The sequence below is a fragment of the Myripristis murdjan genome, chromosome 10, assembly GCF_902150065.1.
Source record: "Myripristis murdjan chromosome 10, fMyrMur1.1, whole genome shotgun sequence".
In the NCBI taxonomy this organism is placed as follows: domain Eukaryota; kingdom Metazoa; phylum Chordata; class Actinopteri; order Holocentriformes; family Holocentridae; genus Myripristis; species Myripristis murdjan.
The window spans coordinates 12,021,425-12,040,154 of record NC_043989.1 but is presented as its reverse complement, the minus strand read 5'-3'; the positions used below and the strand labels follow the sequence as shown (position 1 = coordinate 12,040,154).

Sequence of the window (18,730 nt, the reverse complement as noted above, 5' to 3'; positions counted from 1 at the left end):
TGTAAGCAGTATCAAAAACACATACTGTCATGGTGCCATGAACATGCTCTGATAGTGACTCTAACCCTGTGTATGTTTTGCCTTTTTTGAAACTCTGAAGAACCAATTCCCAGCCACTTTAGTTCTTTTGGAGAAAACTAATTTGAAGAAAACTCGCTTTGTGCTATGTAAATATATACACTTCACTGGTGTTTGGACTGGCACAAGGGTGAGTAGACAATGACAGTTTTCATTTTTGGGTGAATTATTCCTTTAAATGGACCACTTTGTGTGAAGCACTAAATGTGACTGGTGTTTGGTTCAGCTGACATTGTTCTGATGTGCTGCCTGAAGAGATATTTCATTTATCAAAAATAGGGATAAAACAGATATAGGAGAAAATTGAGAAAACAGGGAATGACATAAACATAACCCTAAGTCAAAAGTACTTCAGAGATCACCATCAATCATTATTCAATGCAATCACTCTCCAAGAATAATTTCTGAGACAGATATGTTGACTGTAATCATTAAAATTTAAGTTGCACAGAACTAGAATGTTTTTTGAAAAGCTGCCATATTCTCATAATTTTACGCAGAGATATTCTTCATAAAACAAAATCACATCTAAAACCACACAGAAAGTCACTGCTGGGGGTTGATGACCTCAACAGAGTTGAGCAGTGGCCAAATTTTCTCGACCGACAAACCTATTGTGTTTTCAACTTCAGCGTTAATTAACGGACATTCAGTGACCTATTGATCATGTCACTTGTGGTGTGAACCTGAGGTAGCACCAATGATGAATAAGATTTATGCAAGGCAAATGACCCTTCTGCACTCCTCCTAGTTATACACAGTGATGTGATACAGCACCTCATGTGAACTTGGGCTTCAGTTCCTGTTTAAGGGCACTCTGGGAACACCAGCCACACTCCAGCAGCAAGTTCATAAATGGAACATACCCTCATTTTGGTGCAGAGGATGGACCTTGGGACCAAAGCCTTTTAGGTTTTAGTCAGATTATCCACTTGTAAGATAACCAGCTTTACCACTGAGAGAAACTCAAACACATTAAAAACACATTCAGGTGATTCAAGAGGAGGACCAGGCTCACCATCATCTTCTCAAAGAGGTCGATGATCTCCTTCTCTGAGAGGTTCATGGAGCGGTCGTCAAAGAGGGGCTGGGGCACAGGCAGTTCAGCCTGGGTGGACAGGGGATCTGTAGGGTGCTGTATCAGAGGCTTCTCTTTCTTCATCCCTGTCTTCCTGAAACTGGTGATCCGGTCTCGCTGAAAGGAAAGACAAACAGCATGTGAGATATTATACATTAAAATGTTGCAGTCAAAATAGTAAGTAAAGTTCTGTTCTTTACAGTAGCAACAGTATGAATAATTAACAACCTGTAAAAGTTAAAATGGAAGCAATTTCTCAATATTAGTGATGGACCTGTGTTCATACGTGTGGACTCAAGACTCAAGTCTCATTTTTTTGGCAACATGTACCAATGTCTGTTATGATTAAGCCTAAAACCAACACAAATGTTTATGAACGACTAATAAAATGTTTATTTTTTTCAACATAGGTGTACTGTATATCTACACTTGATGCAGTATCATATATGAGACATTATTAGGGCTTCACTTACCATCACACTTTAAGTCTCATTGGGTTTATGTACACACATAAGCTATAAAATGGGAATGGTCTACGTGTATTACAGAAACTTAAACTCACTGCCATAACATCAGTGAGTTACAGTTCAGTCTCCAGCTATTCATCTACTGTGACTACGCTGATGACTGCAGAAAAGCATCATAAAGTGTAGTACCAAAGTAATGCTCATATTACATATGATTTCATATGTGACAGAAGACAGATCAAATCAAAAGAAAAGGCAGCCTGCACAAATGTTTTACTGGGTCAAAAGAAGAAGTTGAACAACATGCACCAGTCAGTGTGTTAGTCATCATTAGTAAAAATGTAGTGGACAGGTCATGCTGGGTGAATGCACACACATAAACGAGATGGAAAGGCAAACATATGATGATGACAAACACGATGCCACTACTTTCTGTTTACTGAAATATTTGTGGATGGACCAAACACAAAACAAGATGAAATAGTCATTTTTGAAAAGCTGCGGGGTTTACAGGGACATACAGGGTACGTCACACTTGATGCAACACTATATGGCTCAAGGTGTCTAAGTTAGGCTTTTTGTTACCACAAAGTTAATGAGTAGAACACAAAAACACCCAAGACTGAAACATATTCTCACTCTAAGTGAAACTGGTTATTGTACACCACATGATTTATAGGCTTACAGTAGTCTAGGCGCTATGGGAAAAATTCTATTGATGATGAAAAATTTAACAAAAGTAGGTGCTTAACATTATCAAAACACAGCTTTAGACTGGAAAAAGAAAACCTCTTTTGACACCGTAAGTTATATTTATTGATGTGCTCACACCATCACGTCACAGGAGACCATATAGAAAGAAAAAATATTTTGTTATATAACTTTTAAAACTTTTAAAGAGAGGTAAGAGTAGATCTAAGTGGGATTTCATCTTTGACTCCAGTGTTGCTATATAGTAAAACAAACATTGGTTTGAAGAACACTGGATATTCAGGACTAAGAGCTTCTTCAAATATTAATGATTGGAGGGAGCACCATTTATCCCACAATAAACCTCAAAAGAACAGTCTATTTTGCCTATGTTTTTCTATAATCTTGTACAATAAGGCAAAAAACATAAAATTTGAATCATCTGAAAACATCTGAACAGCCTGTAACTTCAGAAAACTATATATAGGCCTATATGAGTGTTAATTTGTGACTAAATTAATTGTAGCCTACACAAGAAACAGTCACATCTGGACTTTTGATGTTACTTTTGGTTACCACATGTCATTTCTGATTGTGCATTTGATCCATCCACACATTTCAGATAAAAGTCCCATGCAATCATGAAAACAAATGAAGATGTACACCAAAATGAAATACAACAAAAGGAAAACGGGAACCTTACCATGTCGTCAGCCAATGTTTTTATGTGTATGTTCTGTTGGAGGGAGGGCACAGTGTGAAAAATAAGGTCCAACAGAAAGTGACAACACCCTCAAGTGTATGTGTCCTTAAATAAGTGCATTTACATGTGCAGGATTTTGCAGATACCAGCTCATATTCCTGATACGATCATAATTTAGATCCCAATCACAAATATCCTTGTATATATTAAAAAACATAATATTCTAAATACTGTCACTGAAACAGGCTTTACAGATAAAAAAAAAAAAAAAAAAAGTTTCATAACAAGGATATGAGCATATCGAGGATACTGTAAATAGGATGTGGCGACACTGAAGAATCCCAAATACTGGAACATAGTACGCATGTAAATGCACTCAGTGTCTGTGTGGGGGTGAACATCCCAAGCACACACACTTTTGGACATATACAAAAGAAATGCAAATATGAGACACATCATAAAGCTCCTACGATCCCACTGCCACATGGCCATTGGTGGAATGAGAAGTCGGACACCAAGTCAGAACCCCCTTTTGGTGCATGCGAGTTCATAATGCTTAACAAAAGCTATATGGTTAAACATGAACCTCACTCAATACACTGTCACAGCAGTCAGTAACAGTCAGTGTGTAAGTGTGTGTGTGTCTCATAGAGTTGTTGTACTGACAGTGGCCAAGTCACATCACTCCTACAAACACTAGTCAGCGACACTCCAATCTCTCCCTTGGATGAGAGTGACACCTACTGTTCTCTAGCCAATCAATCCCTCCATGCTTCTACAGAAACACATTCTTAAACACACTGAAAGATTCTCCACACTCGAAAATAACAACAGCCCTCATAAAAAACAAAAATTTAAATTCACCTTGTCCTCACTGTTTCTCCTAATTCCAGGCTCTGCTGGGGACAGACATTTGTAACACACCTCAAATGAGAAGCAGCAGCAACACTCTGCCATATGCTATAGCGCTAGGCTGTGAAGTACTAATGAGTAGGGAGATGTGGGGTGATGATGGCCATAAAGCCTGCCTCCAGCCGAAGGGTTTCTCCACTTCTAATCGGGAAAGTATGCAATGGTGCAAGCAAACAGATTGGCTAACCTGAGCCGCCCTCTCTGCATCTTCCTAAGCTGCTACCCATCACTCTGGGCAACACAGAGCAGACATACACATTGCTGTATCTATCACAGCTCTTGTCTGCAACAACTGGTCAACAGTTGGAAGATGAGGCCCTCTAACTATGGAAAACCAAGCTCCAGTCACAGCATGTGAAGCCTAAATGGGGTGCCTAAGATATAATATCAAAGTACAATTCAAGATTACAAATGAGTATCACAAGCCCATCTGAGATTATGTAGACAAAATGTTCCTGATACGTCTGGGCATTGTTGCACCATCTATTGAGATCGTTCATACTTGCAGATGTCTCAAAACTTTCGGAAACAGGCCAAGCTGAGAAGATGTCCTGGACAACAACTCTTCTTTCCATCCCCAACGCAGAACTTATGTGTCATTAAGCGCAGCACTCTCTAAGAACCTAAAACTGCGTGAAACAATAGCTAATTTTCAAATGGGGTACTTAAACATATTCTAATCAATTTAACAACAATCAAACCACTGTTTGGTTAATTGCCTTGACTTGAGGGCCTTTCCTCGCCCATTATCTTGGCAACATTGCAACAATGCAATTTAACATCTAACAATTAAGCTTGCATGTCCTCTGGGCTTCCCCGGCTTATTAAAGTAAACTTTTTCATCATAATAAATGTTTATTACCAAACACATATTCCTCTAAATAACCTAATCAAATTAGCTCTGGGTCCCTCCTTAATCAAATATGATTATGACTCCATAAAAATGAAAACACAAAGCAATTTCTCACAACTTGAGAGTCGATTTGGGGACACAAAACCACACTCGTATGCATTTTTTACACAATAACTTTTGAAATTAATGTTACATATTACAATTAATGTTAATATTCCATCAAGTCTTCCAACAACTCATGTAGGTAATAATGTCTTTCCAGTGCTCTTGGTTTTATTACAACATGCCACCAGGTGGCATATGAAATGAAATTCCATCCAGGACAGAAAAAGGATCAGTTTTGTTTTAAGTTGGCAACCACTGCATAGGCTTCAAATAGCAAGTTTTCTTATTTCCAACTAATTTAACTAGACCATCTGCATGATGTCATTTTAACTCACTCACTGGAACCATCACTATAAAATGGATGGCAAAGTTGCTCTGAAAAGCTTCTGTAAAATGAGTTTACAAGGAAATTAGGTTTTACTTTAATTAGTTCTAATAATAACAAAGGATAACTGGGAGCCAGGCTGTGTTGGCAGGGAGAACTGCAATGTGTTGCTGACAGTTCTTGGCAACATCATGTGACTTGTGACTTTTACTTTGTGTCTGCAGTCCATTAGCCAGGACTTCACTTCAGCTATAGGCTAGTTAGTATTAGCAACTCTGGACAGCAATGCAGGGAAAAAAACTCAAGTTTGCTAAACAGAGGAGATTCAAGTATAAGCTTCCACCTGTTGAGAGTGGAGCAGAGTTGGAATTTGGTAAACCATTTAGATTACTTTTCATGTAGAGATGGAAATTAGCCTCGCCTACTCACCGCTGGCAAGCACAGCTCAACAACCAAATAGGATTTTCATAGTGGCAAACTGTGTTCTCCTAAGGTGTTAATTATTTCTGAAACTCCAAAGTTGTTTGCTGCTTATTCAGAAAGTAACGGGTATCAATGTGTTGCCTACATACACCATGACAATCATTTGCTTTCTATATTCAGTGCAGTGGAGCATATCTTTTTGCTGCAAACATGCACAAATTTGGAGAAGGGCAAGAGAGAGAGGGAGACAAGCTACACTGCAAATATTTTCAGACACTCCTAAAAAACAGCAGGGTACATACTATACAGCACTGAGCATAAATCAGACACACAGTTTCACTGTTTCAATTCCCACCTCCCAGTCAAATGGCCATTCAGAACAGATCATTTTTCACATCAGCAAACCATGCATGAAACATATTTCAAAGAAAATTAGATAAAAACCTCCAACACTACGTGCGATATCATACGTAACAGTATTTAATTTTTCCACTGTTTAGTGCACCCTACTGTTTCCATTTTTTCAACCCTAAAACCAAAAAGTTACAGCTGCTTCCTCCCAACAAAAGGCATTCGAATACTAACATTCACAAATATCCAAACACCTTCATTGCACACTTCTTTCTCATGTGCATCCTAAAATAGCTAAGGAAGATATTTCACTTGCCTAAGGAAAGTGTAAGGCAAAGGATAAAAAACAGCAATTACTGAAACAGTTCAAAATATTATTGCATGGTATAGAGAAAATTGGAAGCTTAACTGTTCAAGACCTAGCAGACCACCAAAATTATCACCATCAGACAAACAGAACACAAAAAAAAATCCATTCTTGCTTCAGATCAGAAAAAAATCCACAGGAGTTTCTGTCAAAAAACAACACAATGCTATGGGTCTGACAGGATGTATAGGCCTAGCTGTCAAAAAGGTGCTTCTCACAAACGACAATGGAGAAGAATATTTGCACTAGAAAACTGTCATGTGAGGTAAGTTTTTATGGATCACACAAAATTTGAGATTTTTGGATATAACAATACATTTTGTAAAGCAAGATAGACTCAGAATTATGTGTGCAACCATCAGTCAAACACAGCAGAGAATAATGGCATGTTTGGGAATGTTTAAAAACATCTGGTTCGGGTGATTCGTTTTTGATTGAAAGCATCATGAATGCTGATCCCTCTGGACAACATTTGATTGGAACCAATTCATTCTACAGCAAAATAATGACCCCCAAGCACGATGCTAAGAAAGTCGAGACACACTTATCAAAGCAGCAGCCAGTGTTTTCAGTAAAATGTAATACCCTCTCCAAAAACAAACAAAAATAAAGCCTAGACCTCAGCATCACTCAAAGTCTTTGGGACTGCTTGGATTGTGAGATGCAGAAAATGCGACCAACAACTAGGGCTGAACTTTGGAGATGTTTACAAGAAGAACAGAAAAATAGCCCCGTGGATTTCTTTGAGAAACTCACAGCAAGTTTCCAAAAAAGAATAGAAGTTTTAATAAAGGCAGAGGGAGGTCACAATATATACAGTGTTGTTTACTGAAAATTTTGCTATATTAAGTTGTGGAGGCTCTTGTGTAAGTTTTTTTTCTATATATATATATATATATATATATATATATATATATGGTTCCTGCATATTTTTTTCTGACACTGACAAATAAACAACTTGCACTTAATGACTGCTGTGGCTGGAAATTAAATAAAAGAAAAGAATCAATAAATAGCAACTGAAATAAGAAAGTGTTATTGTCTTCTATCTCAAACAACACCATGGTATCATTACCACCTCAAACATGCCTACTGTCTCCAATTCCCTTAAGTTCCATCTACCTGCAAGTCATTCTTATCTCTCAAATATATTCATTAATTTATCTGAATGGGGATGTTTAAATAAAAGTTGTTGTTAAACATTTCAAATAGACACCCTTGAACAATCAACAACTACTTAATTTTAAAACAAACAAAAAATATATAAGTAAGTAAGGCATATATATAAAGAACATCTTATAATGTTAGACCAGCTTACCATCAGATAAAACTGGAAACAATATTACAGCTGCATGCAATCAACTCTGCTCAACACCACCTGCTGCTGATTGCCAGGTTCAGTGAAACTCAGACACAAGAAGCCCTGCACTGTTGTCAGTGCCTTGACTCTAATCTGGGCTAAGCTGATGCTGCATTCTCTTCAGCTCAGAACTCTGAATTTCAACACCAGTGTCAACTCTGGAGAAACAAATGAAAAAGAAGAAATTCTGCAGTTTCATCCTGGGGAAATACTTTAAGTGTATACAGCTGTATATGCTTAAGGAGTATATAAATATTCTTCTACTGATCAATTCTTGCAACGTGATCAAAAATTAGAGAAACTGTTGCTCTGAAATGGCATGCAAATTTTTGACTGAACTTGTAATTCCAAGTTGGATGACCATTCACTTTGTTTTTTCACAAGTCAGAGCTTGTTTTTAACAGGTTCTGAGTTGAAATGAAAACAGCAAAAGCTGTTATGGTGTTGTGGAATTTTCTGTCAACATTCCTGTATTCCACAATTACTGCTTGAATATGTCAACAAAGGTAACTCAGTCATTTCCCTCCTGTTATTAACTGCAGTCATTCTGGTGTAATTATTTGTTGTTGCCTCCATGTCAATTTTCTCCGAGTTATCAGTACTTTGATTTGGGTAGCATACCTGGATATAAACACATTTAGATACTACAAGCATACAACAATCCTCTGTTTAGTAATTAATAATTTTGCTAAATTCTGCAAAGTCACCATAGCAATATCTAATTTAAAAATTTGCAGCTCAAGTAATTTAATGAGAGCAGGCATTCACATGTCACACCTTCATTCTCACACAGCGCCTCAGTATTTGTGTGCATGTAAAAATGGTCATGGTCAGAATTAAACATGACAGCATATAATAAACCATAAAACTGACAATGCTTAAAATTGGCATAATGTCACACTGAGTTATTAAACTCTTCTCTTCCTTATCAAATATATTCTGATACCTAAAACCTTACACTCTAAGAAACAACTCAGCTCCAGCAGTCTCCTGCATACAGGTCTGCAGCTAGCAGCCCTGGAGGCAAGACTACTTTCTTCTGGTTAGGCTAATGGTTGCTCCTCATAGCCACAAATGTCAAAATCACATAATTTGTCATTCTGTAATCACATAGGATGCACAGCTTTGCCAATATTACCCTGAATTACTCAGATGATATTTGGGTCTGCCTGATGTCACTCCTCAAAAATTGAATTAGACGTAGTCTAAACAAATCAAGTTTGTCTGAATTAACCTTGTTACAAACTCTTCACGATGGCTGTCTTGGAAAACTGTGAGAGACAGTGCACAACACAGCCTACGTAGCTGCAAAACATTTGGCTAACATTTGTCCTTCTTGATGCAATCCATCAAATAAATCTTAATGTCAGTGTGGGGCTGCCCTTTTCAAGCAGAGAAAAGAAAGGGGCGGCAGAGGCACAGACAAAGACACAGAGAGAGGCAGAGAGAGAGGAAGTGCAATGAGTTCTGGTTGTAAATACAGTCCATTCATGGAGATGCCCTTGGCCAAACAGCTAGACGCCTCCAATACCTAGGGCCCTATGATTTGTGCAATGCAGAAAACACAGGCGGAATTGTGGAAAACAGAATCTACTGTAAAACGCAGAATATCAAGGATTTTTCCAAAAAATGGCTGTAATTTATAAAAATTAGGGTTTTGCCAGCCATTATGGGTTAGAACTTAAGCTGAATGAACAGAAAAAAAACTACCCCCCCCCCCCCCCCCCCCCCCCACACACACACACACACACACACACACACACACACGCACACACACACACACACACGCACACACACACACACACACAGAGGGGGGGTGGGGGGCACACTAACAAGAGCTCCTCAGTGAAAATAAACTCTCGTCAGTGAAACCAGATCGGCAGTTTCCAAAGTGTTGAAGCACGTTCTTTGATTCTGTAAAAAAAAAATGTGTGATATTGTGTTACAAATTCATTGATAGTCACTAAATGTTGAATATTTTCTTATTGAATTGTTGAAATTTTATTCATCCATCACCCAATTAGACATTTTCTGATGACAAAATGTGATTAAATCTTAAAATTCAAATTCAGAAAAATTAAATGGTAAAACACGGAATCTGGGAAAAGATAAAACACAATCTGGAAAAAAAATTAAATGAATTTCATAGGGTCCTAAATACCTACTCTCAAAACTGCTCTGTGCACTAGGCTGCCATCCCTGTCGTATCCAATAGACCCTCACAGACCTTATCGTTCAGGAGGCCCTGCCTCAGTCTTGTATGACCCATTTCTGTTATACAGTAAGCCAGTGTAATCACTGTGCATCAGGCATATCCTCTTTGGGAGTTGCCACCAAGCCTAACAAATCTTCTGGAAGAGACACTGAACTGAAGCAAATTGATCAAACTTTCAGGGAAACATCCAAACTGACTAAAGCTCTCATTCACATTTGCTCACTAGTCCTGCATCTCTAAGGAGGAATTCAGAAAGGAGGAAGACACAGATACACTGGCACACAGAGGATCAGTGTGTGTATGTGTGTGCGTGTGTTTGGGGGGACAGGAGGAGTAGTCTGCCAAGGTTCCTTACTGAGTTCCAGTAGTTCACAGATTATTAAATTATGGCGAAGCTGAGGTAGGTTCCTGTCCTTGCCCTAATGCCTTAAGATGTGGCATGGTTTGTGTCAGTCATCATAACATCCAACGACGCTGTGTCACTGCTCACTATAACTCAGCTTGATTGTGTATTCAACATATTCACTACTTTTTAACAGGTTTAAGACCAACATTCAAGCATCCTGTTGGTTGTTGGTGTCTCATAATATCCATTCAACAGGCACATTAAACAAACTATAACCTGGAGAGAACAATTGCACACTCTTCATTGGCTATGTGCAATGACCGAGAAACCACAGAGTGCATGCTGTGCCTATCCATGCACAGGTAATTGTGCACAAATTTGATTTTGGCACACAATGTGATGACTTGTGGTCTTAGAAATGCAAAAGGGGAGTGTTTGTCAAGTGTGCCAAAATCACAGTGTGCACTTGCATAATGAGGAACAATTAACGTTTCCAAAAAGGTGGCAGTAGAAGTATCTGTTGCCTGTGGACTCAGCCATGTAGTTGGCACCACAGCAAAAAGTGAGCATGCCTCAGTGTTGTTTCTAGTGAAAATATCCCAGTGGGTTAACAGCCAAATTGTGAATTATCTCCAAACTAAAAATTGAACAAACCAACTTGTTAGGAAGGAATTAACTATTGATATAATAACATACTTTCAACAAATAAATAATAGTAAACCATTGTTAATAGAGCCATGTGTTTTGTATGCACCAGAGCTCATGGAGATGGTAATGCACTACCAGTCCCAAAACAAATATTTGTAGCCTTGACATAAATTGTGGTTACTTTATTGGATTTACTGCTAATAACCTGATTTGGCATGTGACATAAATATTCAGTCTCTTAGTCTCAAAATTAGGTGATTCATAGGCAATAAAATATTTGATGCAAAATATGGCACCACAGTTGGAGTTGAATAAAACTGAAATAATGTGTGAGTATTATTGACAAATATTACAAACAAAGTGGAAATGAAAATTAATGTGATTAAAGTCTCTTTTGCTCTCAACAACTCTACAGCAGTCAATCCTGCAAAGTGAACAGGTAACCAGTTTGTTCAGTAGTCTAATATGCAAAATATTGCATGTGAAAATATTGCTCAAACCTGAGCAGCAATTAAAAAAAGAATAAAGGTTAGGTATCAAAACCTATTCCAATTTGGTATAGATAACACAATTCTGCCCTGAAATCAATAATCAAAATGACTAAAAATGGCACAGATGCTGTGAGTTCTGACTTCCAAATCCCTTTAGACTTTAGTGGAGTCTTTTAGACTTTAAGTGGGCATTTGATACAGTTAATCATACAATTCAACTTCACCAACTTAAGCACTGGGGGCGAATCTTTGAAACACCGAGCTAGCTCAGATCCTATCTTTCCAACAGAATCTTCTCTGTCCTGAAAGGCAATTCATCATTCTCCTCAGTCTTCCATCATCAGTCTCCCACTTGGCAACATCATTCGCAAAAATCTCATCTGTCGCGCTCTCTTTCCATTGCTAGACAATATCCAGTTCCACCTTCCACATAAAATCTAGTTCCCCAACTGCAGAGACAGTAGAACTGTCCTTCAGACATCATCATCATCATGTCTCAGACCTTTTTCCAACTCACTGACAGCAATCTCAAGGAATCTTATTGGGCCATCCTAACTACAAAAATCTTACTTAAAAGGACCTTAGTGGTCTTTCCTTCAATATAAAGTCAGTTGCAAGAAATACGGACTTTTGGACAGTGACTTGACTTTTGGGGTGGAGGGGCTCAGGAGGTAGAGCACCTGGTTCGAGAACATGCCAAAGTGTCCTTGAGCAAGACACTGAACCCCTAATCGCTCTTGATGGGCAGCTTGGCAGCCTCTGCCATCAGTATCTGAATGTGTGTGTGTGTGTGTGTGTGTATGGCTGAATATGAGGCATACACTGTAAGGCATTTTGAGTGGCCAGTAGACTAGAAAAGCGCTATACAAATTAGATATTGAAAAAAATAACAGCATTTACATGTTGTCACTATGTAAAGTTTTAGATTTTCCAAATTTTTAATCTTCTGTTGCTCTTACACTTTGATATATTTCATTAGATTGAAATTTTGAGGACATTTTGGCTCTATTTGATAGGCACAGTGGAGAAAAACAACAAAGACTGGGCAGAGCGAGAGGGGATGACATGCAGGTCATTGTCACTGCATGAGACAAAGTCTTTGCCTTAATACTACAAGGCCACCAGCTGAGCCACTAGAATTTTTCTTTTGAAGATGCTTCTCATTTTTATCTCCTTTATATATATTAACATACTTGTTAGGACTACGTCAGGTATATATAAATTCTGCTTTTAGATAACTGCTGCATGAATAGCATTATTATTATTATTATTATTATCAATTATTATTATAATCAATTATTATCATCATCATCATCGTTATTATCGTTATCATTACTATGTGGAGCCACGTGTAGAGGGAAAAAAATAGATCAGCCACACAACAACACAGATTGTGCACTCCTGGTCCATGTTGCAGCCTCAGTTGATTATATGTGTGGTGTATTTCAACCGTAATAAGGTAGTTTACAGGGGTTTTGTAAAGCATTCCAAACTTGTATTAAATAAGATGATGCATAATGTTTTAAGAAATGAATGGAGATTAAAATAAGAAATGCCACTGACAATTTTGACTAAATCTCAATCTAGCCTGTTCCATAATGAGATGCTGTAGCGACCCAACAGAAGACAAGTCATTTGATTTGTGGCTTCCACTTAAGCACACTGTTTTTAGCTATACTGTAGTCCTATAAACCAAATAGGCTAGAGGTGATCTAACATTAAAGAGAGCAGTGTAGAAGATGTGTAGATTAGATCCTATTCCACTAAATAGTCCCTACAAATCCCTATACCTCCCACTTCAACAGGCACTTCCTTGAAACAAAGCACTGTTTGAATGTGGGAAAAGACTGTGGTGAGAGCCTGAAGCATGAATGACACATTATAGCTAGCCTATCCTCTACAAGGAAATGGACCAGCTGGAAAACACTGCGCAATTATGTAAAAGACTATGTTGAAACACATCTATCTTCTGTGATGAGATGCAGTTAACACAAACAGGAGTGAGATGGAGAAAGTAAAATTGAAATGATGATTATGAATTCGAGTAGATCCTGAGCACACAGGGTGCTTAGTGTTGTCAGTGTGGGCCATACCAAGAGCAAGCGCGCACGCACACACACACACACACACACACACACACACGCACACATCAGACAGTGTCGCTAATCCCAACACAGTCAAATTTATGATACACACGGGCCATAGTGGAACACTTCTAGTTCTTGTCCAACCTACAAATTCGATTTGGGACAATTGGATTTAATCATGAATGCCATTTTGTTTCTTAGAGCAACTGAAAGACGACTAGACTGCTGCAGTGTTAAGTCAATTCTCACACTGTTGACTTTTCAGTGAGAAAGGCTTCCATGTGTTTCATGATTTATGTTTTAAAGAAACAAATCCAAAAAAAGAAAAAAAAAAGGCATTGGTCTTCGATGACTGCTCCAGTGCCTTTAAAAGGGCATGAGTCTGCGCTGTGCTTATTATTTCAGCATGGGCACTGTTTACATTTTCCTAAAACAGCAACTATTGAAAAGGGGAAGCACACAAAAGCCAGTGGGGCAGTGATTTGAATGGCTCTGAACTGGAAACCCAGACCATGTGACTGTCAACTAGCACAACGCTGCCCTCAGGTCATCTTTGTCACTAGAATTTAAAAGGAAATTTCTAGTACCTTATCCTTGGGAGTTGGCTTGTTACATAGGCTACTTTTTCATGAGCATTAGTTTGAATGAAGGATGAAATTGTATGAGAAAGATCTCTTTTTGCAGTGTGTATGAAAAACATATATGCACATCAATTTTAACTCACAAACTATTAATATGGAAAAACAGCCAGCAGGGAATATGTTTCAATGTGATACATTGGAACTTATTTATATTACATTATTTAGTTTTCTATAAAACCTTGAAATTCAGCTTTCACCATTTCGAATTCAGTTTTCTTCATTCAGATTCAGCTTCCTGGACACACTTTCAGGCACAAGCTACTTTTATTCCCTGGGTGTCAAATGGAAAGCAGCTGCCTGCTCCAAGGATACTAACAGTGGACTAACACTCTTCACGTAGCCAGCCAGAAGCCATGTACACACAGTGGGTTGTTCAGCTCCTCAGCCTGAATCCTGTTCTGCCCACTTGGTGAAAAAGTAGCAAATCCATAATATATTTTACATTATTTAACATCATATCAACTTGATATATTAAGGTATAGCTGCCGGCTATGTAAAAACGTGAACATGTGGTATCACTAGTTGGTTGGTTATGTTAGGTTGTGGCCAAACAAATCAGTTATTTTTTCAAAAAAGAACTCAAGAAAAAGAACATAGTTTTCATACCCCCCACCCCTCCACCCCAAAAAAAGGAGGGTGGGGGGCTGGGGGGTGGGGTTCTCCAATCATTTTCCAAGCCACTCATCCTAATTAGGGTCACGGGATGCTGGGGCTTGTCCCAGCGCTTACTGGGCAGAAGGCCGTCCATCACAGGGCAGACAGACAGACACATTCACAACTAGAGCCAATTAAGTATCGCCAACACACCTAATTTACATGTGTTTGGACTGTGGGAGGAAACTGGAGCTCTCAGCGGAGACTGATGCAGGTACAGGGCAAACTCTACACAGAAAGGACCCTGGTCAGCTGGCCAGGAATCAAACCCAGGACCTTCCTGCTACCACTGCTAGCTTGCTGACCAATTCTGTTGTATCCCCCACTGTAATGATACCTCTGTGATATTCTACAATGCAATCGCTACTATGTCCAATATGATGAAATGAAAAATAACAATAAATCTGCATTAAGGCTGCAATGCATTTTTTAAGCATCATTAGCTATCCGCATTGTAGCAAACTAGCATACTGAGCCTTCTATGCAGCCCGGTGCTGATAGCTATGACTCAATTGGCAACTCTTGCACCAAGTGGGGAGAATAAGACAGGATCACTGACATAAGCAAGGCACGGTGCCATATGGCTCGTGGCTGGCTAAGTGAAGAGTGATAGCCCACTTTTGGCAGCTCTGGAGGAATCTGCCTTCCAGCTGACACTCAGGAAATTCCTGAGATCCTCAATCTGAATGAAGAAAACTCATTTGAGCAGAGAAAATGAATTTGAAAGTGCAGTTAAAAGTTTTATTGAATAATTATCCCTTTCAATTTTAAGCTGTTGTGTTCAATTTGACACTGCATTGCAAATTCAACTGCTAAATGAATTTATTCAACAAATCAAAATGCATTTTTTTATTCAACAGTTCAATATGATGGTAATAAATTTCTGCAATTTGAATTTAGTTTCTGCTGACACTAATCTCTTTCCTTGATATTAAGAGAACTTAAAAATTCAAATCCAATCCAAAAACAAAGCAGATCATGATCATGAATGGTGACAACCACCACCTCCAAGTACGTCTCAGTAAATTCAGCATGAGAAAACCCTCTACCTCATTCATCATAACCTCAAGTCAAAGAGCAGAGAGTCATCAAACCTCATCAAAGCCTGTATCAGACTGTTCAGAAGCTCAATCACAGTTCTGCACTCTTGTACTTTTTAAGCTGATATAAAAACTTCAGAGGTTGATCATTGCATTATTTTTACGCTTCAGGTTCCTGTAAATTAGCCCAGCGTAATTTAACAGATAATGCATATTTAAGTGCTTTTTTTACATGGTGAGAACTGACTTGAATGCCTCAAAGCTTGTTTATTACATATTAGGTCTTAGAATTGTATGTAAGTGAAGCAGCCAAATGAATTTCCCTTTTGTGCAATAATAACAGTCTTCTAATCTAATCTAATCTATTGATGGGAATGAATATGCCTCGCTTCAGAGGGTGATGTTAGAGCAGTCTGTCGTTTTCTTCCAAGTGTGACTAAAGCATTCTTCACCACTTCCTCTCTCCGACTTCCTGAATGCCATGTAACATTCACATGAGGTCTGCTTCCTGCCGTTTCTGACACATCTCCCAAACACCATCTCTGCTACACTCACACCCAACAATAGAGAACTATGAATGGAAAACAAACACAAAACACCACAGGAAAGCAAAATATAGGTATACTCTGGCCTGACTAGAACTCTTTGACTTTATATTGACCCAACAGGATCTGTGCAGCTTAGAACAGTAACAAAAGTGTCACAAAATGCGACAAGCTCTGGTAACAGCATGCTAACATGTCAACATGACTTACAATGACCTAAAGCTCAAATGTCAAAAGCTGCAAAAGTCCTCTGATACCTTTCAAATACCACAGCTTCCAACAGCTGAGGCATCGTAATCCATGAATTATGATTCATAATCAGATACTGTCAAAAGAATGAAGGTTAAGTATACAACAGCCCAGCTGTTTACATGATTCAGAAGCCAGGAATGCCTGCCAGGGAATCTCTATGAGATTACATACCAGAACACGATATTATGCCGTACAGCTGAGTGAATATGAGCATTTCATTATTTACAAAAAACAATTACTCTAATTTCCCAATTATACATTTGAGCAATGGCCTACTGTGTAGAATCATTTGACCACGTAGCCTAGAGTCCCTAATTCTGGATTACAGTCTATTTTGTATGCAATTATAATCAACCAATTAACTGTCAAGTGGGACTGTAAATTTGTCAATAACCTACAGAGTGGACAGCAGCACAGTATGAGATCCCACTGAGAAATAGTAGGCTATGAGTTCACACTAATAAGACATTGCATTCTCATAGTAAAGATTTGATTGATTAAATAAGGCTGAGCTATCCATGCATTACTGATGCTTTAATTACTTTAATGACTTAGAATACTAAATGACTACTGCGATTCTAATCATTAAGACTTGCTTCAATTAATAAGCGTTAATTACAAATTACAAAGACCTTCAGTATTATTAAAATGTATCTGAGAAGCTGACAGAAAATAAGTGACATGCCAACATTAAGATCATGCAAGCATTTCTTCTGGTCATTGAGGGTTTCTGCACATGTTCCACAACTGTTTTTTTTTAGGTAGGCCTGTCTTTGTGTAATCGTGGATGAAATTGGTTTGTATAAAAAAAAAAAAAAAAAAATCAGGGGCCCTTTGCAACACAATTTAATGGTCAACTAATGATCAGCAAGCTTAACAAATATCCACCAAGACAAGTGGAAATGAAGTGAATCAAAGCAACAGCGAGAGCAGCAATACAGCATTAAAAAGACATCAGCAGTCAAATGGAAAACACTGACAACACAAAACCATGAAAGACTGTTTAAGTAAAATGCTATCCACTCCACGGGTCTAACACAAGTACATCTCGGTTTCTTAACCCCGACAAAGTGAATCACTCTTCTCAATGTTATTAATCTAGAGCAGTATTCACATGCAGATCAAAACCACAGAGGCCAACACTTCAACCCATTTGCAGTATATATGTACAATACTGGTGCAGCTGCTCTGGCTGAAGAGTTTAGTGGCTCATCTCAGTTTCCTGTCTATAAAAAATGTGACGTTATATGTTCACATGGATCCAAGGAACTGAAATCTCAGTCCCCCCTCTCTCTCTCTCTTCTCCTCTCTCTTCCTGTCTCTATCTCATACACAAACCACGATTGACCTTTGAGATACTGATCCCTCTAATCCTTTTGTTGTAGATAATAGACAGAATTAGCAGACAAGCAGAACCAGGAATCAGTCCTTTGCCTGTCTGATTGTATCACAGGGCGGTATTACCTAACAAACATACTACAGGTTGCTCTAATGAAGACTGGCTACAGATTTTTTTTTTTTTTAGTTAAATTACAAGATTCATTGTCATTACACATTACTTCAACAGATTTTTTTTCAAAATAATGAAATCCTACTTTGATAAACTGATAATCTGCAGATTTGATAATCTTCTGAAGCCTAATACCTGCTAAAGATTCTGATAAATTCAATGAGTACTTCAATATTAAAAACTCTCTCCAAGGAGAATTCAATAACCTTGCGACTTGAGGCCTATGAATATAACACCAATCTCTGCTCAGTGAATAGCCCATAGTTCTTCATTGCTGCTAGTTTAATACTTGCTCCTTAAACTATATTACTATTCCTCCTCTCGGCAGTTAGGCCTCTAGCTCTAAAAGTTTATGGAAATCAGCAAACCAACACTACTGGTTACAAGCCAGCAAATCTGTAATAAATATACATATGTGGTAAATTCTTAGCCTGATATTGAGATTGAATGACCACTGAATTCCCACCTCATTGTTAAGTCTGACACTGCCCCCATGTTTGCCATTTTCTGTAGGCAAAGGTATTTGAATCCCAACAAACAACTAGCGGCTGAGGTGTGTGCCTGCTGAAATACAGTTTTCAACACAGAG

General features: G+C 38.3%; 1 protein-coding gene across 5 annotated transcripts in view; it reads right to left on the bottom strand.

The window, feature by feature from the left end:
• Positions 1-18,730, bottom strand: part of diaph2 (diaphanous-related formin 2) — a 415,888-nt gene that overhangs the window by 390,945 nt on the left and 6,213 nt on the right. For 4 of the 5 annotated variants that reach the window (XM_030062123.1, XM_030062125.1, XM_030062126.1 and 1 more), the window contains exons 3-4: positions 3,017-3,049; positions 1,097-1,273 (exon numbers count right to left, since the gene is read on the bottom strand). In XM_030062123.1, coding sequence (XP_029917983.1) covers positions 1,097-1,273; positions 3,017-3,049 — 210 coding nt within the window. The remainder of the gene's footprint in view (positions 1-1,096; positions 1,274-3,016; positions 3,050-18,730) is intronic. The other variant, XM_030062124.1, reaches the window with a different exon arrangement.